Here is a 27,457-nt window from a genome sequence, read left to right as displayed (position 1 = left end):
AAAAAGGTTGGTAATCACTGCCTTTGATTGTTAATCTCAGTGTAATTTTTGCATTTCACAACTTCATTCCATGGAGCAGGATTGGACCCTTTGGTGGGCTGGTTTTGGCCCACAGGCCTTATGTTTGACACCCCTGGTCCAGGGGTAGGTTTGCTAAATTTTCAGGCTAAAACTAAAAAAAAAACTAGCTTTTCATTCATTTTCTGAACTGCTTAGTCCTGAAAGAGGATTGCAGGGATACCAGAGCCTATCCCAGCAACCAGTGGGCCTAATGACCCTGGATGTGTCCCTGGTTCATCACAGGGCTGACAAACAACCATTCACATACAGGTGATTTAGAGCGACACATTGTGAAACTTGCATTAGGCTGATGTAAAAGCAGCACTGATTCTGGTCTAACATTACAGACCACTCTAAAACACCTTCATGAACCCCGGCCATGAAATGCTGCTGTTATCCTTTTGAGTTCTTTCATTACCACAAAGGCCAGAGAGCAGCGCTAAAGTAGGGAGGTGATTGTGAATGGCACTGATCATACATAAAGTAGCTTCTCTCAGCATGTGAGCGAGGACACAAAGACGAGAGGCAGGTTAACAAATGAGTGAGGAAGGATAGCAGGACTTTGTGGCCCTCAGAGACAGAGTGAGTTGGGATGTTCTGCCAACACTTCGTCTGCCAGGGTGAAGGATACACACTCACAATTCACATCCACGCACACACTGTCATCTCTCTATAGCTACATCCCTGGCCTCCGGTAGCTGTGTGTCTGAGCAGGAACCCCACTAAGCTGGCTGGGGTCCAACACCGAGGTCTCTCACCTCGCAGGCTGGGCAGGGGGCCTGGTAGCTCCTGTGAGTTATTCCTGGGCATGGACGTGGGTTACACCTCTCTCTTCTCCTTTTGTCTCATCCACTCTCCTCTGGCCCATCCTGGCCTCCTCTTTTCCCTTATCCCCCTCTCTGGGACCCTGTGGCTGATGAGCCTGTCCTTCAACTATCAACATCTTCCATTGTCTTTACCACTCACACACACACACACTTGGATTTACAGTGTAAAAGCTTGCAGGGCCACAAATGCTGAGGTCACCTTCATGTACTTCCACCATCTGTAGTATTTTATGAAGCACTTGGAGCTCTAATAGTGGACTTTTTTTGGTTAGATTCATAATTATCCCTCAAATCTCTATTAAAATTATGTGAGCATTTTTTTTTTCTTATGCCAGAGGTCCAGAATGTTGGTGATATGACCAGAATAATCCACACAGATTGGTTTGAGTCTTTTTTTTTTTTTTTTTTTTGACTTGTGAATATTTCTTTTTTTTCTTTTAGTGTTCTGTTTGCCCATTTGAAACGTGTGTGCATATATGGATGTATTTGTGGGGATGCCACCTGGATGGGGGACAGGGGAGTTCACAAATTGTATAATAAATGCCTTAATGATGTCAATGTAATGGAAAAATGATAAATAAAGTTGTTTAAAAAAAATTATGTGAGCATTTAAATTAATAAATACAATTTGGAAAAACCTACACAGCTATGGTAGAGCAGCTATATTATAGTTATACCCTAATTAGTGTAACAAGATCCCATAAAAGAAAAATAAACTGAATGAAACTTTATTTCATAAATGCAAAAATTAAGATTAAACATAAATGCCCCTGAATAAAATAGAGATATGCACATTTAGAAAGAAACAAAGAAGAAAAATGTGGGACCTGTGTTTTTACTGCTAAACTCCTTTAAAAAGCCTTTTAAAATGTATTTTATAAAGATGATTTGCTCCTGAGTTTATGGAGCCAATTCCAGTAAGTCTATATCAGGGTGATAGTCCAGTGCTGGGGTTGTATACATTGTGTTCAGGCGCATCTTTACCACTAGAGGTCACAGCATGACAATACTACAACACAGACATCTACATCTTGTGTCATTGAAATCTTGTCTGTTTGTGTGCAATTTAATACCACAGCCTCAAATTCAGTTTTTGTTATATTATTTATATTGGATGAAAATACTGAGATCAAGGTGCAACGTCAAAGAAAATACAGGAATCCAAGGTGTAGAGCATGCACTATGTTTTGGATGCATTCTTAAAAGTATATATAAACTCACATCAGGTGCATCTGGAATGAAACGATAATTTGACATTGTGGATATGAATTAAAGATATGTGAAGCTCCAATTTAGCCCCTCATAATATAATACAGTCATAGTTTATTGTCCATGATAGAGAAATACAACCAAGCCATTCAGAAATGTTATAATAATAATAAACTATTCCTTGTATGTTGAAGATAATGTTATGATAATGTTGATGATGTTAATATAATAATAATAATAATAATAATAATAATAATAATAATAATAATAATAATAATAATAATAATAATAATAATAAGAAGAAGAAGAAGAAGAAGAAGAGACTAATAATATGGACAAATTAAATTAAAAATTAATAATAATAATAATAATAATAATAATAATAATAATAATAATAATAATAATAATAATAATAATAATAATATGGACAACATTGAAAACTAAGAAGAAGAAGAAGAAGAAGAAGAAGAAGAAGAGACTAATAATATGGACAAAAAATTGGAAAAACTGTAATAAGAATGAGAATAATAGACTAATAATATGGACAAAAAATCGGAAAAAAAGGAATAATAATAATAATAATAATAATAATAATAATAATAATAATAATAATAATAATAATAATAAAATGGCCAAAAATGGAAAACAATTATTCTTATTAATAATACTAATAATAATACTAATACTAATAATAATAATAATAATAATAATAATAATAATAATAATGATAATAATAATAATAATAATAATAATAATAATAATAATAATAAGAAGAAGAAGAAGAAGAAGAATAGACTAATAATATGGACAAAAAATTGAAAAACTGCAATACTACTACTACTACTACTACTACTACTACTACTACTACTAATAATAATAATAATAATAATAATAATAATAATAATAATAATAATAATAATAATACCTCTGCTTAATAATAGTTTTTTCTCGTTGTGTGGGTTCTTTTTATTCAGCTGTTTAGAAGAGTGTTTGAGGTTTACTGTAGTGCTTTCAGTAAACATGTGTCATTTCTTTTCCCAGTCTTGTCTTGTCTTGTTTTGGGCTTGTTAGGCCTGATGTAAGTCCAGTCGCCTACATCAGGTCCACGCTGGGTCCGGGACAGACCCATGAGAGCGGCCTCAGCCTCAGCATCAGTACTACACAGCAGACAGAAGCAGCCACAGAGGTCCCACTCCACTCATATTGTCATGTACCAAGAATATTTGGATGGCCTGTACGCACTTTTACATAGACTTATATTTTAACTCGTATGTGTTTGTAGAAAATTAAGGTTTGTATTTAACTAACTTCTGGGACATTAAATTTACCCGCCGCCATAATTCTATGATAATTTGTCTTGTGAGAGCGCATGCGTGGAAGTTGACGCCCACTTTTTTCAGTCGCAAATCAAGTAGTTCAATAGACAATCTTTGTGTCGGTAAGATGCTCAGTGTGGGGTTCCTTTAATAGATGACGCCGCTATAAAATATCCTTTTTTACCGCGATTATTGGATAAGAATGAAACATTTTATACTTAAAGTATATAGAAAACTTCGTATTGATTGATTATGCATACAAGTGGACGTTTTACACAGAAGGATGGAAGTGATGAAAACCATCTCCCCCCGTGGTTTGTATTAATGGTACAGTCTCTCGACGTCCTGCGCGGGAGCGGAAAACGTGCATCAGACTGTGCGGAAAAGCATCGTTGTGTTTTGTATGTGAAAATTAGTGCTACATCAACCCCGCATCACAAAGGTAAAAGTATTTTGTCGTTTTATAAAGGGACAAACACATTAGAGGTGGACATGTGACGCAGTTGTGGTCTCAGTAGCACCAGTAGCTAGCTAGCATGTCTGTTTGTTGATGGAGCCTTGCTAAGAGTTTATTGACGCCACTGAATTTGACTGTGACTTGTTATGAAGTATCAGTGAGATTAGCAGCTGGGTTTTTTTTTTCAGTGTTTATGTCCTGTCTTTATCTGACTCAACATGGATGGCATTTGAATGAACTGCTGAAGGTGGTTGGTGGTCGTGGAAAGGGGGAGGGGCACTGCAGGAAAGTGCATCATGACTGAAATGATAAACCTCATCTCATTCATCGATCAAACGGTAATTTTAAGGTGTGTATGTGTGTTTCAGAGTATTTCAGCTTGCTCATACGATCAGCATGGCAAGAGATTGGAAACCCGGTGATCTGATCTTCGCCAAGATGAAGGGATACCCCCACTGGCCTGCAAGAGTGAGTCAGGGCTTGTATCATAGTTACAAATGATCTCATGGTTATTATTGAACTGTATGCACACACAGACAATCTACAGTCATCATAAACCTGAACAAGTCCACAGTCATCATAAACCTGAACAAATCCACAGTCATCATAAACCTGAACGAATCCAGTCATTATAAACCTGAACAAATCCACAGTTATCATAAACCTGAACAAATCCACAGTCATTATAAACCTGAACAAATCCACAGTCATTATAAACCTGAACAAATGTACAGTCATCATAAATCTGAACAAATCCACAGTCATCATTAACCTGAACAAATCCACAGTCATCATAAACCTGAACAAATCCACAGTCATTATAAACCTGAACAAATCCACAGTCATTATAAACCTGAACAAATCCACAGTCATCATAAACCTGAACAAATCCACAGTCATCATAAACCTGAACAAATCCACAGTCATTATAAACCTGAACAAATCCACAGTCATTATAAACCTGAACAAATCCACAGTTATCATAAACCTGAACAAATCCACAGTCATCATAAACCTGAACAAATCCACAGTCATCATAAACCTGAACAAATCCACAGTCATCATAAACCTGAACGAATCCAGTCATTATAAACCTGAACAAATCCACAGTTATCATAAACCTGAACAAATCCACAGTCATCATAAACCTGAACAAATCCACAGTCATTATAAACCTGAACAAATCCACAGTCATTATAAACCTGAACAAATCCACAGTCATCATAAACCTGAACAAATCCACAGTCATTATAAACCTGAACAAATCCACAGTCATTATAAACCTGAACAAATCCACAGTCATCATAAACCTGAACAAATCCACAGTCATTATAAACCTGAACAAATCCACAGTCATTATAAACCTGAACAAATCTACAGTCATCATAAACCTGAACAAATCCACAGTCATCATAAATCTGAACAAATCCACAGTCATCATTAACCTGAACAAATCCACAGTCATCATAAACCTGAACAAATCCACAGTCATCATAAACCTGAACAAATCCACAGTCATTATAAACCTGAGCAAATCCACAGTCATCATAAACCTGAACAAATCCACAGTCATTATAAACCTGAACAAATCTACAGTCATCATAAACCTGAACGAATCCAGTCATTATAAACCTGAACAAATCCACAGTTATCATAAACCTGAACAAATCCACAGTCATCATAAACCTGAACAAATCCACAGTCATTATAAACCTGAACAAATCCACAGTCATTATAAACCTGAACAAATCCACAGTCATCATAAACCTGAACAAATCCACAGTCATTATAAACCTGAACAAATCCACAGTCATTATAAACCTGAACAAATCCACAGTCATCATAAACCTGAACAAATCCACAGTCATTATAAACCTGAACAAATCCACAGTCATTATAAACCTGAACAAATCTACAGTCATCATAAACCTGAACAAATCCACAGTCATCATAAATCTGAACAAATCCACAGTCATCATTAACCTGAACAAATCCACAGTCATCATAAACCTGAACAAATCCACAGTCATCATAAACCTGAACAAATCCACAGTCATTATAAACCTGAACAAATCCACAGTCATCATAAACCTGAACAAATCTACAGTCATCATAAACCTGAACAAATCCACAGTCATCATAAATCTGAACAAATCCACAGTCATCATTAACCTGAACAAATCCACAGTCATCATAAACCTGAACAAATCCACAGTCATCATAAACCTGAACAAATCCACAGTTATCATAAACCTGAACAACTCCAGTCATCATAAACCTGAACAAATCTACAGTCATCATAAACCTGAACAAATCCACAGTCATCATAAATCTGAACAAATCCACAGTCATCATTAACCTGAACAAATCCACAGTCATCATAAACCTGAACAAATCCACAGTCATTATAAACCTGAACAAATCCACAGTCATCATAAACCTGAACAAATCCACAGTCATCATAAACCTGAACAAATCCAGTCATCATAAACCTGAACAAATCCACAGTCATCATAAACCTGAACAAATCCAGTCATCATAAACCTGAACAAATCCAGTCATCATAAACCTGAACAAATCCAGTCATCATAAACCTGAACAAATCCAGTCATCATAAACCTGAACAAATCCAGTCATCTTAAACCTGAACAAATCCAGTCATCATAAACCTGAACAAATACAGTCATTATAAACCTGAACAAATCCACAGTCATCATAAACCTGAACAAATACAGTCATCATAACCATGAACAAATCAACCAAGACACGTGAAAGCTGTCATTGAAAGTCAGGGTTATTCCACCAACTACTGATGTCTGACCTTTTCCCAAGTTACAACATTAGTATTGTGTTGTTTAGAAATGAATATGAACTGGTTTTCTTTGCATTATTTGAGGTCTGAAAACAACTGCATCTTTTGTTATTTTGACCATGTGTCATGTTCTGCAAATACATGCTCTAAATAACATTTTTTTTTTTTTTTGGAAGAAATGTTGTCGGTAGTTTAGAGAATAAAACAAAAATGTTCATTTTACTCAAACACATACCTATAAATGGTAAAAATCAGAGAAATTGATAGTTTTGCAGTGGTCTCTTACTTTTTTCCAGAGCTGTAGAACGGTTCTATCATTCATACTTTTTTTTTCTGTCTACGCACAGTTTGATATTGTTGCTGCTTTTTCTCTGCAAGAAAATTCTAACTCGCTCCTAATCCCCACCAGATTGACGAAGTCCCAGATGGTGCGGTGAAACCATCCAACATCAAGTTTCCCATCTTCTTTTTCGGCACCCATGAAACGTCAGTATCACCTGTTAATGACTAGCTGTGTGGATCAGTGCTTTGCTTACACAGAATGTATAACAGGATTATTCTGAAAGCCAAGTTCATCACATCACAAGAAAAGTGTCTGCTCCTCAGCCTCAGCAAATTATTTTGGTGAAAAGAAGCATTTTACAATTTAGTGTCTTATGTTTAATTTCATCCAAGGTGGCTTCATAAAATGTCCCTCATTTCATCTAGTATTTGTTATGTCCATTAAGGGGTTATTAATTCTTGTCCACGCTTGGTCGTAGTAGGTCACAGTATCAACACTAGAGGCCACCCACTGCATAATAGTAAAATGAAGAGAAGAAATATGGTGAATGGAAACTTTTTGTCTCTGTTGATATGCATTACTCATTCCAAGACAAGAAAGAGGCTACAATTTCACATTTTTGTGTGATTATATGCCAATGAAAAGATCTATTTAAATGTTATATTCTATCCCAGCAAGAAGATTTTTCTAAATCCCCCTAAATCTTACATACAGGACCGTTTAAAATTTCTGAAATATTCTTTTGAAAGACTATGGAAGAGGATTAGGGCCACTGGGATAAAAAAAAATCAAGGTCCAATATATTTTTTTAATTATCGTTCTGAGAAAAAAAATCAGAATTCTGAGATTAAAGTCAGAATTCTGAAAAACAAGTCAGAATTCTGACGTTTGTCTCAAATGATAATAGTAAATATATACTGGACTTTTTTTTTTTTTTTTCCCCCAGTGGCCCTAATCCTCTTCCGTGCAGTTTTATTGGATTCATGACAAGGTCAAGGACGTCATGGATGGATAGCCCGCTACTTTTTGATTTGTAACTTTTGAATCAAACAAGTTTAAGACAAATATTACACATAATTGGAAAGGTCCAAATGTCATCTTAAACATACTCAAAGGGCAAAATTTAGTTTCAAATATTGTTTTAATGAGAAATATCAAAAACTACTGCGTCACAAATGGAAAAAAAAATAACATCTGTTTTTTGCAAGAATTACAAAGTTCTCAAAAGTGAAGTTCTTATAACACTTTCATCCTAAAATGTATTCAGTGTATACCTTAAACCCTCTATTTTACAACCTAATAATTGGTTAAAGGAAAAAAAATATGTGATCATAACTCCTCAGATTTTTTTTTTCCACAAATTTTTTCTCATTTCAAAATATGTTTTCCTAAAAATATAAGTAATTACCTACCCAAAAATATAAGTTTGGTGTAGATTATTGTAATTACATTTTTTTTTTTTTTTTTTTTTAACCAGATGTTAAGCTTCCCTTGACTTGGCCCTTCAGTGCTTGTTTGAAACTCACAGCACTTTCCTCACGATGCTCAAACATGCAGAATTTCATGTGAAAACATAAAAGCTTTGTAAAAAGGCACCAGCAAATGCCTGCACTGATTCAGTATTTGTAATTATTTGCCTTATTTATGTGTGCCTATAACGTGGTTACACATGAAATAGTCTTTTAAAAAAAAGTTCAACACAACTTGAAACCTAAAGAAAGCCTGACTGAGCTAAGATTCATTAGAGCGCTTTCTTTAAGTCTGTAAATGTTTGATGAGTGGCTGAGTAGAGTTACATGTTTGTTTAGTCGTCATGTTCCATCTCACATTGAACAAACGGTGCATATCTCCTTTTTTCTCTCTTTTCGCTAGAGCATTTCTCGGTCCAAAGGATATCTTTCCATACCTGCCCAACAAAGAGAAGTACGCCAAACCCAACAAGAGGAAAGGCTTCAATGAAGGATTGTGGGAGATTGAGAATAACCCAAAGGTTGAGCTCACTGCACCCAAGGTATGTCTCCTTCCTTTTTCTCTCCACGTAAGACATTGTGTCAGCAGTTATCTTCAGAAGTTTGCCTCAGGTTTGGATTGTCTGTCTGTGTACTACCCTGAGGTGACATTTAGTGGTCACCTATATCTAAGACTAACCACAAGATGGAACTGAGTTTGTGATAAAATTTTTACTACAAATAATGCATCAATGGAGATTTGTGTTGACAGGTGATACTCGGAATGAATAGAACTGGAGAATTAATTCAAATATTATAAAAACTGCAAAATATGATAAGAGTAATGTGCATATAGACCCATGTAAACCCTTGGTTCATGCTATACACTTTAAATGTTTGGTATTAATCTTATACAGCGGAAAAGGGTCTCTGGAAGGAAAGAATGGAATGGGAACTATACTTGTTATTTCCTATTAACTCTATTTTAGGTTACTGTGTATGTTTTTGCCATTTCTGTCATTGCCCCCCTGTATGAGTATGTTTTTTGTTTTTTATTTGTTTTTCTTTACCTATATAGAAGTTATATACAGGATAAGATAAGGCTGCCGGAAGGAGGAAAAAAAAGATAATTACAAAAAAACCTGCAGTATAATTTAGATAAGTTTTTCATTTTTTCTTCAATTGCAGCCAGTTCCTCCAGAATCTTTCAGCGCTGAAAAGGACTCAGACAGCAGTCCAGAAGGAGAAGACGACGCAGAGGACAAGGATGTAAAATCCAAAGTAAGTTTTTTGCCGTTCATCCTCACCGTAAACACACTGTCACTCCTCCACATTGACGTGCTACTGTTTGTACTTGTGTTCTCAGCTGCTTTCTTGCTTTGCTGTCTTTCTCTAATCCTCGCCTAATGTTTGTCTGCTTACTACTGGCCGAACCCGTGCAGGCATTAGTTTACAGATGGATCGAACAGCTTGTGTGTCACGAGCAGCGTGTGAAACAAAAGGATACTCCCTAACTTTTCTCCCTCTCAAGATCCGTTTACTCCCACCACACTGCGTCCTGTGCTGTGTCTTGGGTGTATTTAGGTCCCAGGAAGTGAGGCTGAGAATGAGGAGGAGGAGGATGATGAGCAGGAGCAGGAGGAGGAAAGGTCTCTGATGTCTGAGCAGGGTCCTCAGAACCAGGATGTACGTACATTGCATGCTGGGATACCATAAAGCGGTGTAGGTTCGTCTCACCCCTTCTCTGTGGGGAAGCATGTGATACTTGGTGGTTTTCAGTCAGTGCTTTGTTTCTGTTTGACTCAGACTTCTGTCGGTGGCCGCGAACTTGAAGTTTGTGCTTGATATTTTTGCCTTGAAGTGTTTGGATTGAGGTTTACTGTGTTAACACATCTGAGCTGATAGCATAATACAGTTATTTTTTTACTTTTACTGAGAAGGTTGTTTTCGTTTGGCCAAGTCATTAGTTTAGATTCAGTAAGAAATGAGGCATGTCTCTGTGTCTGACAATAACAGCAGTAATCAGAAAGTGTTTCTTCTTCTGACTCCACTCTAACAAGTTAGTGTTTGTCATTTCCTGCCTATTTTTTCTGTCCATGAGCCGTGCATAATGACTATTTGCCCATGGTTGACATTCTTTTATTTTTGCATGGCTTTCTGTGTGCTCTGGATAAAGGTAAGTTGTGGCTTAAAAAAATCTGTTTTTTTTTTTTTTTAAATTCTGCTCAAGATGACAAGATTTCTTCGTACCGTCATACAAACAGTGAGCACCAATTCCATGCTACTGCAAATATTGCAACTCAAAAGATAATATGCACTTTAAATTGCACAAATCACAGAGGTACTACTCATACCTGTGGAAATTAAAGTACATTGCAGTACTAAATTGTTGGTAGTATTTAAAGTATAATTTTGACAATGTGATATTGTATGATTTATGTTAGAATAAACATTTAAGTAACAACAATTCACAATAAAGACAGAAGAGTGTATAATAAATTTCCCATTGGGCATAAATATTGTTGATCTGTATTTTCAGATAATATGGAATTGGGATGTTGATTTATGCAGTAAATTATTGCACTGTATGCAATACCACAGTTGCACACTAGGTGGTGCTGCAGATCAGAGACACAGCGCTGGGTAAAATTAAGAGACCACATAAAGTAAAGCACCAAAATAACCACTTGGGTGAAAGAATGCAGGAGAGGAGTTAACATGCATGTTATCAAAAATCAAAATTATAAATAAGAATTATTAATAAAACAGATTTCTGACCTATTCCTATGTTAAAACTACACAAAACATCAGTAATATTATCACAAATAAATGCAGTGAATATTAGTGATGTCCCAATCTGGATTTTTTTTTTTTTTTTTTGCTTCAGATCCGATTATTTTAAGGATTAGTTTTGCTGATACTGATCCGATACCAACTGTTTACAATGAAGTTTTGATTTAAATTTGGAATCATTATATATAGGTTATTATGCTATTATTTTACTTGAGATCACAATTGGACTGAATGTGGAACCTGAACTAAAACAAGTGTGTCACCTTTGACTCTTAATAACTTTAATTTTTGCTCTTTCCAAATTTGTACTGTGGGACAAATTAGAACCTTTGGGGGGCCGGTTTTGGCCCACGGGCAGTATGTTTCCCACTGCTGTAGTGCATCTATGAGCAGGTCCATCCAGTTATTATGTGGGGGTGTGTTCTGTGCCGTACGTTAGTGATGCACAGATCAGCGGGTTACTCGCCGGTTGGGGTGGGTCAAAAGAATGTCAGTTTATTTGTGGGCTGGGTTGGGTCAAATAATTCCACAAAAGCCCAGCGGGTTGAAAAAAACCCAACTCGCCCATCACTATTGTACGTACCTCATAATGAGTATGCCCAGACCATAAGGTGAAAGTGAAACTTATAAATACTTTACTACTTCCTCTAAGCCTCCCGCTGTTGCAGCTCATTTTCCTTTTCCCTACCTTCAGAAACTTTAACCCTTTCATGCACAAATTATGAGAACCTTAATCAAATTTTTTTTCCTGAGTGTTTTCATTCCTCTTTAGGCATGAAAAAACAATGCTATTGAACATTTTCTTCTGAAAAATAAATAAAAAAAATAAAATAAATAAAAAAAACACAAAAAAAATAATACTGAAAAAAAATTCTTATGAGCGTATTTTTCATGAAGTTGCAAAAATGTCCACCCAGCTGGACACCACACGTTTAATTTTTGACGCACAGAAACATGTATTTACTGATAAATTGTGTGAAAACTATGGGGAGGGCTTGTGATTCTGGGGGTTTACGCTCAGGAGAGATCTTCATAATGTTACCAATTCATGCCAGAAAAGATATGTAGTGTCTTAAAATTTTAATAAAGATATGTGGAAAACAAAAAAAAAAGAAAAGAACAACAAAATCCATGGTCCTGGATCAGCCCAATCTCGTGACTAAATCTGATCTTCTAAAAAATGCCAGATTGGAACCTCCCTAGTGAATATGAGCTTGTTTTCTGTTGTCCTGTTTACTACAAATGAGTGCTCTAAATGAGTGTGTTTTTGGAATTTGATAGTGATAGTTTATAGAAACAAACTCCTTGAATACATAATCAGACCAGTGGTCTTTTAATTTTTTTCCTGACCTGTATAAACAATAATGGAACTGCTTGTTTACACCCAGGTGCAAAGTCACACAACAGCTAATAAGCCATTTACATTCACAAGCACAAAAAATATCTGTAAAATGACGCCGTCTCTGAAGTCACGGGCAAACTGTGGGTTAAACACAGGACTATGACCTCAGAGACTTTGATTATTTACAAACCAGTTGTTTTCAGTGTGCTTAGGTTTAGAAGAGATTAGGATGTTGTCTTAGAAAGCTTGTCAGTCAGAAGGTTTTGTACTCGAGTGCAAATCCACAGTACCAGACAACACCTGGGTGTAAATAATGCCGTTCACTACAGACATCTGGGTGCTAATATGATTTGTCTTAAATAATTCAGTTCAGTGTAACTGTCAGTCAACTTTATACGTAGTTCTTTTTTTGTTTTGTTTTCTCCCATAGTAACGGCTGATGCTGATATGTTAAAGGACAAATACAGAAACCGTTTGTGGTCGTAACTTCATAGAATTAACAGGATGCATCATATTTTAGGGTTCTGTTCAGAAAGAGTCCATGGATGGTTCCAAACCAAAGAGAGGAAGAAAGAAAAAGGTTGGTAGATTTTATTAATGACTTTACATGTAGTACAACAGTAAAGTAGAATCGGAAAGATGCTCATTTACCTTTTTTTCTAGGGTGAGGGTGACATGGAAACTGAAAAAGATGATGCTCCTGCCAGTCCTGCTAGTCCCTCAGGTTGGTACTCATAATCATATTCGTCCCCAGTGTCTCTTTGGTGCTTTTAGATCTGATCCGATTAGTTGGGTTTATTTTAAGGCCTTGAAATAATCATGTACTAGGATCAGCACTATAGAAATACAACTTAAAAATGACTAATATCTTTCTCCTGTGTTATACAGCATCATTAAATGAGAGAATTCTATACATTCAAACGTCACCTAAGTTAAACACAGCGAAAACATGTACGTGGTTAGTGTGAGATTTTCATTTGTTTTGGATTTGGATTGTTTGTATGCGACAACAGGCGGAGACGCTCCAAAACGAAGAGGAAGAAAACCCAAAAGTGACAAGCTGCTTTTGCTCCAGGAAAACCAGGGCTCAGGAAGTGAAATGTAACTATAAAAGCATGAACATACAAACAAAAACAAACATTTGGGAGACTGCAAACATGACAGAAAACTTATCCAAACAGCGACCGTTGAACACATCTGTACACACACAAAAATAATATTGTCTGTTTTGTATTTTTTTTTAAAGTTCATTGACCAGTGTGATGGTATCTGCTCCTTCTCCGCTACTGGAGAAAAACTGAGGTTTATCAAGTGGAGACAAGACAGTGAGGCAATGTCTTGACTGAGGCTACATTCAGACTGCAAACAAATGTGGCCCAAATCGCTTTTTTTTTTTTTTTTTTTTTTTTGCCCATATGTGACTTGTATCCAATCTGTTAAAGACAGTTTGAACAACACAAATCCGATTTTTTTTTTTTTTTTTTTTCCCAAATCCAACCCAGACCACTTTCATATGTGGTCCTAAATCCAATACATATCTGGTATTTTGCAATGTGACTTCAGTCTGAACCACCATGTCGCATTTATCCAACCTGTATGTCTTCTGCATTCTGTATTCTGCGTCCCAGGAGGAGAAGTGGTGGAAAAAACCCATTTACTTACTAAATACAGTGCGTGCCTGTGTGGTCACATATTATGTAAGGACCTCTTTTGCACATGTGGGTCACTTCAGGGTTGCATTCAGTTCATACTAAAAACTGATAGAAGTTGCACTGAATGTGTAATATGAATAAGCACACAAAAAAATCGGATTTCACCGAAAAATCCATTAGGAGCTCTTTTTTTCAATTCAAGTTTTTATTTGATTTTTTAATGGAGAATTTGCATGTTTTACATTCACATGCACATATAACATTTTACAATGTTGTTTTTTTGTATTTCTTTTCAGAAGAGAACAAAACAGTCTGTCTGTACATTTATTTTTCTGTGTATATCTCCAGTGCCTTCACTTCTTGTTTTATTACCCCCTCCCTTTTTTTTTTTTTTTTTTTTTGAACAAAACAGTAAAAAAAAAAAAAATAATAATAAACAACAGCAATATAATAGCGAAACAACAGTGAGTGTTATGTGAGGACCTCTTTTGCGCATGCGGGTCACTTAAGGGTTGCATTCAGTTCATACTCAAAACTGATAGAAGTCACATTTAACATGCAGTATGAACGAGCACACAAAAAAATCTGATTTCACCAAAAAATCCGAATTGTGCATTAAGACCTGCTGTCTGAACATAGACTTAGGCGTGTTTTGTAAACCGTGTAACACAGTCTTGCATCTCCTGTGTAGGGAATCTGCTGATTCAGACAGAAAAAGAAAGAGGGCGGCGGAGGATAAATCAAAGAGTGGCGAGGACGAGAAGAAAAAGAAGAAGGATGACGGTAAAGGAGCAGACGCAGAGGCCAAGGAGCCTGACGCAAAGAAGAAGAAACAGTCTAAAGACGACAGCTGCTCTGGCTCCGACGATGAAGAGGCAGGTGTCCGCTCCACACACATATCCAACAAATGTAGTGTAACACAGAACCCACCCCTTCTTACATGATTCTGATGTGTTTTAATGTCAGAAAAACAAAGGCAAAAAGAAACAGCAAAACACAGAAGCGGACAAAGATGTGAAGAGGCGGAAAGCAGATGAATCGAGAGAGTATGTATAAAAAATATAACCAGCTCAGAATGGTGTGTTTGTTGTATTTACACTGTTTAATAAACAAGTAAAGACAGGGTTCCTGTGGGGTCTTAAAAGTCTTAAAAATCTTAAATTTACGAATCTGCAGTTAATACCTTAAAACGTATTCAATTTGATGTGGTAGGTCTTAAGTGATGTTGCCATGTGTCTGTTAAATGTCCAAGCTGCAAAGAAAGTAGCATTAGTTGACTCCGCTCCACCCGTTCCAACCCGACAATTTATATTGAAATTAGGAACCAATTGTCACTAACTTTGCAACCCCCAGTGAGAAATTAAGTGGAACAGTAGGAATCAAGGCATTGGAGTAAATAAATACATTTTCCTAAATTCGAAAAGTCACAAATTTTTGCCCATATGGCCGTGAAATGGGCATTAAATTCTGTTCTAAGTAGTCCTAAAAAGTCTTAAATTTAACTTGTAGAAACCTGTCTGAACCCTGAAAGAGTAGTTACATTAATTGACTTAGTAAATTAAATGTTTCTGTTGAATTTAAGGTGTGTTGTCGGTGTGTTGCAGAACAAATAAAGACGATGGAAAGAAAAATGATGAGAAGACAGGAGTGAAGAAAAAGGGTAAGTATTACATATGATGAGGAAATTAATAAAAATGTCCTTTACCAGTTAGAAATAGAAACTAAAAAAGTGTCTTATGATATGATTTTTATAAAGAACTTATTTAATGCCATTTTTATGGGAAGAACAAACTTTAATTCTTCATGTTGTTAATAGTGAATATCTGAGGGTGATTGTTTTTTTTCTGGGGTACACATTTATCCAACTCCTGTGTTTTTGTTCCAACAGATGCAAAACAAACTCCAGTAGATTTTAAGTGTATGTGCAGATATGATGCTTTATGCACAATTCTTAACTTAAGAGTTAAGAGTTTACACTTTAAAGACACACCTATTCACACTGGCTTTTTTAATACAAATGTGTGACTTATTTGTTTTGTCTTCTGATTGTGTATTAGATGCTATTTATCCTATTATTGTGTATCTGTTTGTAGCAGTTCTAGCATATCTTTTATCTATTCTTATTTTTACTACAATTATCATATCTTGTATTTTTATCTATATCTTTGTACAGCACTTTGGGCACTTTGTGGGCGTTTTTAATGCGCTAAATAAATAAACTTCTCTTTGAGCTAACTTTTTTTTTTTTTTTTTTCCACAGAAATGTCAACTGACTTGAAGCTGCAGAGGCTGCACAGCGAAATTAAGATTTCACTGAAAATTGACAACCCTGTGAGTTCACCTGGACATGTTTAGATCATGACCCTCACTGACGACTTTGTAATTGTCAGTGGGAATGTTTGTGTTTTTAATGACATAATATTATAGTAATAATTACAATACTCTTGTATCTGCAGACAGTTAACAGATTCACATTATTGAGGGTTTAAACCTTTTAAAAGTTAAAATGTAAAAACTAAGGTGACAGTAGAAACACAATCAGATTTTTAAAAAAAAGTGTCCCAAGTGTTAAACATTAAACTCTGCAGACATCACATCACAGACATCACCCCTGTTGGGCTACAGTCTTGTTTTTTGTGTTTTTAGGTTCAGGTACATGTATAGCCTGAACTCATTATAAGAAGTATGGGCAAAGGAGTTTATCTTTGTCACCAATTGCCTGAAACTGAGGCGTTGAAGGGCCTGAACAACATGACAGTATCAATACCAGGGTTCTCATGGAGTCTTAAAAAAATCTTCATCTTGAATTGAGAAATCTGTATTTAATGCCTTAAAAAAAGTATTTTAAAGGTATTAAATATGATATGGTAGGTCTTGTTGTGGGTAAAATAACGAAGAAACCACGACTTCGGGATGTTCTCAGGGAATCTCTCCCATTCTTTATTCGACAGGGGTCTCACACACACACACAATTTACCAGAAGTTACTCACCTTCATGAAATAAGATACACATACTTAAGACTTTACCAAAATTCACAAAAGTCTTACGTTGTGTTGTCACAAACTTTGTTGGCTGTATTGTGTTTAAATGTGTCTGTTAAATGTCCAAGCTGCAAAGAAAGCAGCATTAGTCTACTCAGTTCCACCCGTTCCAACCCGACAATTTACATTGAAATTAGGAACCGATTATCGCTTAACTTTTGCCCCCGGTGAGAAATGATCACAGAACATTCAGCCCAACACACGTGCAGCCGTTAGTCATGCGCCCAAAAGCTGGCGTTGGGAACTTTAACGGCTCTGCACGCGTAAAGTGAGTATGGGAAAGTGCAAATTTAATAATAGTAATAATAATAATAATGCCTGGTTGGAGAAAAGATCATTCTCAACCTGGTTGACATGAGTGGAGGGGAACATGTTTGAAGTTGGCTACACCTTGTGCAAGAAATCAATTCAACAAGGAACGATGGGAAGTAAATAATACATTTTCATAAATTCAAAGAGTTACAAGTTTTTGCAAGTATGGCTGTGAAATGGGCTTTATATTCTGTTCTAAGTAGTCTTAAAGAGGTCTTAAATGTCACTTGTAGAAACCTGTAGGAACCCTGCAATATGTAAATAAGTCAAAAAGAAACTACTGTCCTCACTTCAGCTGTCCAGTTAAGGAGGTGTCTGTCACTCAGACAGTCAGGACTCATATGTCTGAGTCACTTTGAAACACACTTCAGCCTCATTCTAGATCTGTCAGACTGGCATTTCTTCACAATATCTGGGTTTTGGTGACGACGGGATGTTTTTCACCTTAGCAGAGGCACTTTTTCATGTTCACATTGACTTTTTTTTTTGTTCTATAATTGTATAACTGAATAAATCATGAAGAATCACAACCCAGGAAACATAACACACAATGTAGTCAACTTCACTCCTCTTGAACTCAATCCTAAAGAAATAAATTGATCAGTAAAGGAGGAGATCGGGGTTTCTTACTTGCTCAGGGCCTACCTATTGTGTTGATATCTTGCATATCTTACCTGTTTTCTCTCTGCGCTTTGTTTCTTAACCCAACTAACTAGGATGTAAAGAAGTGCTTGGATGCGTTGGATGAAATCGGCGCCCTGCAGGTCACGACCCAACATCTGCAGAAACACAGTGAACTCATCGCCACACTCAAAAAGGTAACCAGCACAACACAAGTGATGCTACACAATGGACCACATTTAAAAGGTGTGGGAGAATTTCATGACCAATTTTTCATCAGATCTGTAAAACCCCAGTCATAGCCTAAGAATCATGAATCCATTAGTCTGTTATTACTCACCTGAATCTCTTGCATTACGGTGAACAATTTCAAAGTGCCATCCACCATAAACAGTCCATGTGTTTACAAACAGAGCCGGGAGGTAACGTGGGCATCTTTGGAATTTTGTCGCAACGTGCATTGTGGGAAGCGAAGGTTCGCGCAGCCACCTGGCAGCAGCAGCTGGAACAGACACGATGCAGAAACGGCAGGAGCTCCCTTCCCTCTATGCCTGGGATGTGTCAAACTCATTTTAGTTCAGGGGCCACATTCAGCTAAGTTTGATCTGAAGTGGGCCGAAGCAGTAAAATAAGAACATAATAATATATAAATACTGTCAACTCCAAACTTTTCTCTATGTTTTAGAGCGAAAAAAGTTAATTTACATTATGAAAAGGTTTACATCTACACACTATCCTTTCAGAAGATGTGAATAACATGAAGAAACTGAAAAAATAAGTATAATTTTAACATTATTCTGCCTCAGTTTATCATTTACACATGTACATTATAACTTACAGATCACAGTGGATCTACAAACACACATAAATGGAGTAACAAGAAGAATATTGTTAAAATTGTACTTCTCTCACGACAGTTAGGTTGTTCATATTTGTTTAGGTTATTCACATTTTTTTTGCAAAATTATACTTTGTTTTAGTGTAAATACATGAAAATATTTACATTTACAAAGAGAAACATTTGAAGTTGTCATTATTTTTATGTTATTATGGTAGTATTTTACTGGTCCTGCCCACTTGAGATTGAATTGGTCTGAATGTGGAACCTGAACTAAAAGGATTGTTCATATCTTAGTGTAATTTTTGCATTTCACAACTTCATTCCAAGGGCCGGACTGGACCCTTTGGCGGGCCGGATTTGGCCCCCGGGCCGCATGTTTGACACCTGTGCTCTATGCATATTCCTCCAACTATTTCCGCGTTTCGGCCGTTTCCATGTCGTGTTTGTTTCATTCATATAATATCATATGGTGCCGCTGTCAGGTGGCTGTGCGAACCTCCCTTTCCCACAATGCACGTCGCGACAAAATTCTGAAGATGCCCAAGTTACCTCCCGGCTCTGTTTGTAAACACATGCATCGTTTATGGTGGATGGCACTTCGAAATTGTTCCCCATAATGCAAGAGATTCAGGTGAGTAATCACAGAAAGACTTACAGATTCATGATACTTAGGCTATGACTGGGGTTTTGCAGATTTATGAAAAATTGGTCATAAAAGTCTCCCACACCTTTAAGATCAGCCTTTAAGACAGCCATTCCTGAGTCCGATAAGTACTCATGAACACCCCCCCACTCTCCTCTAGATCCGCAGATTCAAGGCCAGCCAGGACATCATGGATAAGGCCACCATGTTATACAACAAATTCAAGAGCATGTTCCTGGTGGGAGAAGGTGACTGTGTGCTCAGCCAGGTGCTCAACAAGTCCTTAGCTGAACAGCGGCAGCATGAGGAGGCCAAGAAAGGAGCACTGAAGAGAGTCGAACAAGCCAGAGAAAACACAGGTATCTTTAATTTGAAGCCAGTGTGAATATATGCAACAAGGTCTTCCACCATTTGTGCATTTTAAGTTGAAATAATAGCGCTGGGTGTCCAGTTTTGGATGATTAATATGCAGTAGATGTGTATTTGTAAGGAATTGTATGAGTGATTTTAAATAATGTTGCAGTTAAATGCAATAAGTGATAGTTGATAAAATTAAAAATTTAAAATGTTGGATGTTCATGGATCCTTAAAAAGTCTTCCATGTGATTGTCCTAAATTACAGCCTTAATCATCCTTAGAATTGATCATTAACTCAAAGGTCTTACAAATTCAGGCATACAGACACAATAAATGGTATTGCAATACTGGTTTTTGAAATCTTTGTAAAGAATTAGTCAAATTTGTGATTATTGTTTAGCATTTTATCATCACAAAGATCAGAATGAGTGGATTCAGATATGAGATTTAGCAGCTTGAACAGAATAGTTAGTTGAATCGAAGCATAGCTATGACTGGTTCAAGGCCCATTGTACTGTTATTTTTGTGAAGGTAAGGTATTAAATTTGACCAAAGACGCCTTGTAAAACTTTTATTTAAAAAGTTTTTAAAAAATAAATAAATAAATAACTGCAGATGTCCTGTTAAACAAAAAAACAAAACAAAACTGTGGGCAAATGTGGACCAAATCCGATTTTTTTTGGCCCGTATGTGACCTGTATCCAATCTGTTAAAGACAGTTTGAAAAACACAAATCCGATTTTTTCAAATCCAACCTAAGCCCCTTTTATATGTGGTCCTAAATCCGATACGTACCTGATATTTTGCAATGCGACTTCAGTCTGAAAGGCGAGGTCACATTTATCTGACTTATACGTCATTGAAATGCGACAAACGTCACAATTCCGCATCCCAGGAGGAGTGGTGGGAAAAACATATTTACTTCCATAAACACAGTGTGTGCCTATGTGGTCACGTATTGCGTCAGGACCTCTTTTGCGCATGTGGGTCACTTCAGGGTCACATTCAGTTTATACTCAAAACTGATAGAAGTCACATTTAATGTGTAATATGAACGAGCACACAAAAAACGGATTTCACCAAAAAATCCAAATTGTACATTATCCTCCTAAGACCCAGATGTGGGTTTTCTGTCCATGTTTGTAGACAAGAGTTTTACAGCTTTATAGCAAAAAAAAAAAACAAAAAACTGTTCATTGCAAAGGACATTCCATTTAAAAACAAATGCATCTGAAAAAAACTGTTGCATCATGATGTCAGCTATTGATGATTGTTTGTTTTAAACATGAGAGGACTATTTTGTTTTATTGTCCAAAATGTTGTTTTGTTTTATTGTCCACCAGTTCCATCAACCTGTTCCACAGACATTTTCTCTTAGCTAGGTGTCCGTTAGCTGACTTGCTACTTTTCTCAGTGGGAGGAGAGGCTGTACACTGTAAGCCCGGATAAGTTGAGTTTACTTAAAAAAAATTGATAAAAGTGGTTGCCTTAAAAAAAAATTAAGTAATGATTAATTTACTTTTTAAGTACATTTAACATAAAATCTTTTGTAATATCAACTGCTTTGTATAGTTATTATTTCTAAATATTTTATTAATATTTTATTATTTATTAAATATTTTAAGTGTAATAACTATGCAAAGCAGTTGATGTTACAATACATTCTAAGTTAAATGTACTTAAAAGGTTCATTTGTAATTACCTGGGTTTTTTTTAGGGCAACCACTTTCTCAATTTTTTTAAGCAAACTCAATTTATCCAGGCTTACTTACAGTGTACTACTTTAGTACTCAAAGTACATGAGTTAACAAGATAGTGAGAAATAAGTAAAGTACGCTAAAATATGATTTAAGCAACTACATGTATTACCTTTTAGAATGTACATGTACTCAGCTTGCAAGAAAAATTATTTTGTCAGTGTCGTATACTCGGGTAAACGAGTCAATCCCTGGTGATTTGCTTCAGGATAACGTCTGTGAACAACACCCCAACTTTTTCTGCATGAAAGTCTAAGAAGTAGGTGCAGTTGCTTAATTACAGTGAAGAAGTGATGAGAAAATTTAAATTTCAAACAACACTCCTTTTTTTTCATGGATCAAAATTATCAATTTGTAGGTCAAGTACTTTATTGCACAAAAAATTGCAAAAAAAAAAAAAAAGTTCAACAAGTTTAACCATGTAAAACATGGATGTAGTTGAAGTCTCCAACACTTGGAACACTGGGAATGTTTGTAGGTTACTGCTCAATTGATGCAGCTGGGAAAAAGCATCTACAGAAATGAGACACTGAGAATGTGTATGAGCTTTTTTTCCCTTAAGTAAGTTAGTATTTTTAGTGAAACTGTAATCACAAGTCTGGGGGCACATCCTATGTTTTAATAGCTTCTTAAAGTCACTCCTTGCTCAATCGAGGGCGGCTGTGGCTCAGTTGGTAAAGCGGGTTGTCCAATGACCAAAGTCATTCGGTCATCGGTTTGAATCCTGCCTCCGACTGTCCACATGTTGAATTGTCCTTGGGCAAGATACTGAACCCTAAGTAGGGTCCAGTAGGGTCTGGCAGCGCCTACTGGTGTATGAGTCTGTGCGTGAACGGGTGAGTGTGAGGCCTCGTAAAGTGCTTTGGGCACCATAAAAGTGTGGAAAAGCGCGATATAAGTGCCAACCATTTACTGACCATTACTTGCTGTACATGCTGTACTTCCACCTAGTCTGACTGCCTCGTTTTACTGCCTTAAGACTGAGGTTTCCTTTTTACAACAAGGCATGGCAAATGGATGGAAAATCCTGTTTATCTCAGTAAGGTCTGAAGCTAGGCATGTGTCATCACATGCTTCTGTTAATCTCCACTCTGGTGGTTTAGGTTGGGCGGTGATTTTCTGTCTCACTGAGTGTGTGTGTGTGTGTGTGTCTTTGTCTTTATGTGTCACTGCCTAAAGACAAGATGACAAACGGTGATGTAAGCCCCGAGGAGAAGAAGCAGGAAACGGAAAGGGAGAAGCCTGCGGACGACAGTTCAACAGGAGAAAATCACAGGTAGTTTCACAAAACGTATTCAAACATATGTTTTGTCTTTGTATGGCCTCATTAGGATGTGAGTAGCATACTGTGTGTAAATCGATTTGTAATCCATTATTCACACACAACACTTCAGATCACAAGTTAAATTTAAAAGAAAGGTTAAATGATTTTCTGAAACAGATTAGTACTGTTGATTTTGGCCAACAGTCAAAATAAGAGTTATAGTACATTTTGTGGACTTTAGTGGAATGAACGAACTACATTCATAATGAAGTTTCACAGAGTAATACCGGGCACTTTGTGTAATGACATACAAAATTTTTAATGGTAATGAGGGATGGGAATCGTTAGAATTTAATGATTCCGATTCCATTATTGATATTGCTTATCGATCCAATTCCTTATTGATTCTCATTTGGTGAGGGAATAAAAGAGTACAAACAGGTGTGTTTGCATTAACATTCTTTTATATTTCCATCTCTGCACAGAAAATATAACATATACAGTATGTACAAATAATAATAATAGATGACACCGGGCCGGTTGGGGGGGGGGGGGGGGGGGGGGGGTACAGTGAAAGCTAAACTAAAGACTCTTTAGTAATTCCTCTATTGCCGCATTTCTACGTGGAACTGGTTCAGCTCAGCTTGTCTCCTGTTGTTGTGCACCTCATTTCCTTTCCCTTCTTACCTTCGGAAACTTGTATTTGAGGAGTTACGATGTTTGTTGCCCACACCGGAACCGGCCCGGTGTTCACTCTGCCGCTACATTCACAAGCGCCGCTGCGTTTCAAATATGTGACATTCCTGTAAATGATTCACGTGCTGTGGACAAATGTTTGAGGATATTGGAGAGATTTCACCCTTTTGAAGACATGGAAGCTTTGACAGTGTTCCAAGTAAGTGGACCTGGTGTCATCTTTTTAGACAGTTTCTGCCTCAACACCATGTTGGCTACGTTCTAACCAAAACAATGCAGCGTACGTGTGACGTCATCGTGCATGCACAACGAAGGCGGAATCGATAAGCAGAATCGTTAAGCAGACAGGCAAACGATTCCAAGGAATCGAGCTACTGGGAACCGGTTCTCAAAAAGAACCAGTTCTCGATTCCCATCCCTAATGGTAATATTGTTTTGTTTTGTTTTTTTTAGCTCGTGTCCTATTTAATAGTGCATAATACACTACTGTTGGCACTTCATCACCTCATCTTTTTTTTATCACATAGAGCCAAAGATATAAAATATAAAACAACGTATTAGAAGAAACAGAAATGAAAAAGGGGGCAACATAAGTGTTAATGTTGGATCAAAACGAGCATAAATAGCACACAAGGTAGAAAAGTATTCATCCAAATGAGTTCCCTCATTAGTTCTATATCCATACATATTCCATAAATATAAGTATGCGCACACATTCACAATGCACATACTTATCAACAGAACACCTCATATAGAGCCTAAGTCCCGCCCCTTGTAGATGTGTCCCATGGTGTTTTCATTTTGGAGGTAAAAAAATGCATTAGGAGTCGATAATGAAAGAAGTTATTTTTTGGGCCTATGTCAGTGATGCCATCATTAACACATATATTTGCCAATTTAAGAGATCATTTTACGAGTCAAGAAATTTGCAGTTTGCTGTAAAAGAGATAGAGTATCAGGCTGTAAAAATACGGGTATATAAGGACTAGAGCTCCGAAAATCGCAGAAGTGACATCATCAGCTGACATTGAAGATGTTCTTGCAACATCAGCATGTCTGGACTGTAGTGATTAGCTTCGATCTCACAGACTGAGATAAAAATGTGCCAAAGCGGCAGGTGTTGGTGCTGGTGACATGTATCACGCAGTTAATTGGACTGTTCAACACAGAACTAGATGTTTCTTTATTATCTCTGCCGAAAAGCACAACTTTCTTTGCTTGTAATCTTTTTAATTGACAAACATGTTGACACAATTGTAATGGAGACATAAAATTGTCTCATCATTAATATTTTTGTGACGTTAAAGGGTACCTGTAAAGAATTTTCATTGCTAGCTATTTCAAAAGATCACATTGTGATACTAGTGGTTCTGTCCAATAACTTACATTATAGCCTGTTGTCAAGTACACATCAGTACTAAGTTGCTGCTCCGTCAGTCAGTCGTAGTCAGCGACATGTTACCTCCTTCACTGACTGTTCCAGCACCAATAGTCATGCGGACTCATTATTTTGTCCCATTACCTGGGCTGTGATGGACTGGTCACAGACCCTGTGCAGCAGACACCCGTCTAAGATGACACATTATCGGCCAGTGCTGGGTCACATCTCTAGGACAGTGGTCTAATGCAAAGCTTACGGCTGCACAAACAAGCACAAACTCGTGCTTTCCACTCAATCTCGCTCACTGACTGCTGTTTGTTTACTCGCACTGATCACCCATAAACAACGTTGATACGTCACTTCCGGCCAGCAGTGGCTGCTCCCTATAGGTTCTTCCCCCACACATAATAAAAAGGTCCGGTATGGTGCATTTATAGTGATTTTCTTTATTCTTTTTTTTTTTTTTTTTTTTTCACTGAATTTGCAACTCTTTTGTTTATAAGTAATACAGAAAGCATGACCAGTACAAGTATACTTTAAGTCCCATGGGGCACATCTGAAGGGTGGTATTAAGGCTTTCTATACACGGTATTCAACACAGTCAATAATTTATACAAAAAAGACAAATATTTGAACATTTATATTTCTTGTTTGTCCTCCTTTTATTCCAGTATCAAATCTCACCTCCACCTCAACTCAAATTGTCCTACCATTTTCAGAACTTAAATTCATCCATTTCAAGAGTCCACAGATGCTACACCAGCCTCTTCTTTATTTCTTGTGTTTTCCCAGTGCCCCAAAAACCCAGGAGGAATCCACCTGAGTATTCAGATGGCCTGAGGAGAAGAAGAGAGACTTGCTGCTGTATTCACATAGACTTTGCCCGAGCTGGGCTCAGCCACTGGGATCTGACGTCCAGCTCCTTTTGATGACTGATAATGACGAGTTGTTTCAAGTTGACTGTTTCTTTCAGTGTTGCTGCTCAAAGGTTTCAGTAGATCAAACCCACTTTGATTCACAAGACCAGGACTGACTGCAAAGTGTATTTTATTTTTTACTATATTTTGTGTAACGCTATCCTTTACAGACCTTGTTCAACACACATCGCCACATCTGTTAAGTCTGAATAATGATCTTTTGGATCTGCGGCACTGTGATCTTAATGTGCATGCTCGCAAATGCTGCGTTTCCACTACGTAGAACGGGCTTGACTTGACTCGGGTATCAGGTCCTATTCCTGGAGACCATTTCCATTACAGGATACTGCCGACTTTAGAGTACCTGGACGTCATAGCAATCTGGCGCGTTACTTCCGTGTTGTAGCTCAGAGAGTTGCTGATAAACTCGCTTGTTAGATGTTGCTCCGTCAAGCTCATGCTGAATTTTTACATCTGAATCTCCTCCATAGTGTAGTTTTCGGGCTGTCATCACGTGGATTAACCTACCGCTATATTTACTGTAAACTTCTGCATCTGTTTTTTTGTAAAACGGCAGGTCACATAGACAACTCTCTGACCAATCAGTGGTCTGCAGTGTTTATACGTCACATTTTAGTATCTGGTCCCCAGTCTTGGAATCTCGGCGGAGGTGATACCAAAAAAGTAGTATCGGGTACCAGATTCCAGGTCTTTTTTCATAATGGAAATGCAAAAAGGCCGAGTCAAGTCGAGTCGAGCTGGTACCATGTAATGGAAACGCAGCAAAAGATAGGGTTTACACCATTTAGTTTTATTTTTCAGCCCAAGTAGATGGTTTTGATCATACAGTTTCATCTTAGCCGTCGTCATTTAAGATTTTTGACATTAACACAACCAACAGTTTGGTCTGAATTTCATTGTCAGATGAATTAGAGTACAGAAGATTAGACATTACATTTCTAATCATAGGTGTTGGATTAACATTTTACACTTTTACACATGCTAAGTCCCTTCAGGTACACAACCAACAAACATTCTGGAGTTTGCCAAAGTTTGTTTCACCAGGAAAATGCTTTATTCTCAACCATGTTCAAGTGTCTGTTTTAAAGTTTTTCCTTTTAACATAGATGTAAATAAGAGTATTTTTGTGCCTGTCTGATGACCTGTTTCAGCCTTCAGTAATAAAGTAGTATGTAAACTGTTTGCCACATGATGCTGTCATACTTTGCACACATTACATTCAATGAAAAAAGCTGGGTTATATGCACACACAAAAAAAAAAAGCTCCGGGGTTTGTTTTGGTTTTTTCAATGTTACAGATGATTTACAACATACTCAGTTAATTCATTATAAGGAGCAAACGAGTTGGACTTTTTCTGTTGAGCAAGAAAAATCACCGGAGGAATTATCTTGATTTTTACAATTTA

At 36.9% G+C, this 27,457-nt stretch overlaps 1 protein-coding gene across 3 annotated transcripts; it reads left to right on the top strand.

Annotated features, from left to right (window-relative positions):
- psip1a (PC4 and SFRS1 interacting protein 1a) lies at positions 1-26,675 on the top strand. Of its 3 annotated transcripts, none has more exons than XM_030145490.1 (17): positions 1-6; positions 4,240-4,337; positions 7,091-7,167; positions 8,837-8,975; positions 9,601-9,693; positions 9,997-10,098; positions 13,068-13,127; positions 13,211-13,271; positions 13,561-13,648; positions 14,891-15,074; positions 15,166-15,245; positions 15,804-15,859; positions 16,460-16,530; positions 18,270-18,371; positions 19,819-20,017; positions 22,952-23,048; positions 25,906-26,675. In XM_030145490.1, exons 2-17 carry the CDS (start codon positions 4,266-4,268, stop codon positions 25,934-25,936), a joined length of 1,512 nt encoding a protein of 503 aa, XP_030001350.1. In that variant the 5' UTR covers positions 1-6; positions 4,240-4,265; the 3' UTR covers positions 25,937-26,675. The 3 variants fall into 3 exon arrangements, with proteins under 3 accessions (XP_030001350.1, XP_030001332.1, XP_030001341.1); XM_030145472.1 differs by lacking the exon at positions 1-6 and adding an exon at positions 3,723-3,854; XM_030145481.1 differs by lacking the exons at positions 1-6; positions 9,997-10,098 and adding an exon at positions 3,723-3,854.
- The last annotated feature ends 782 nt before the right edge of the window (positions 26,676-27,457 follow it).

Source organism: Sphaeramia orbicularis, chromosome 1, assembly GCF_902148855.1.
Source record: "Sphaeramia orbicularis chromosome 1, fSphaOr1.1, whole genome shotgun sequence".
NCBI classification, from domain to species: Eukaryota; Metazoa; Chordata; class Actinopteri; order Kurtiformes; family Apogonidae; genus Sphaeramia; species Sphaeramia orbicularis.
The sequence above is the reverse complement of the archived record's forward strand: the minus strand, read 5'-3'. Positions and strand labels throughout refer to the sequence as shown.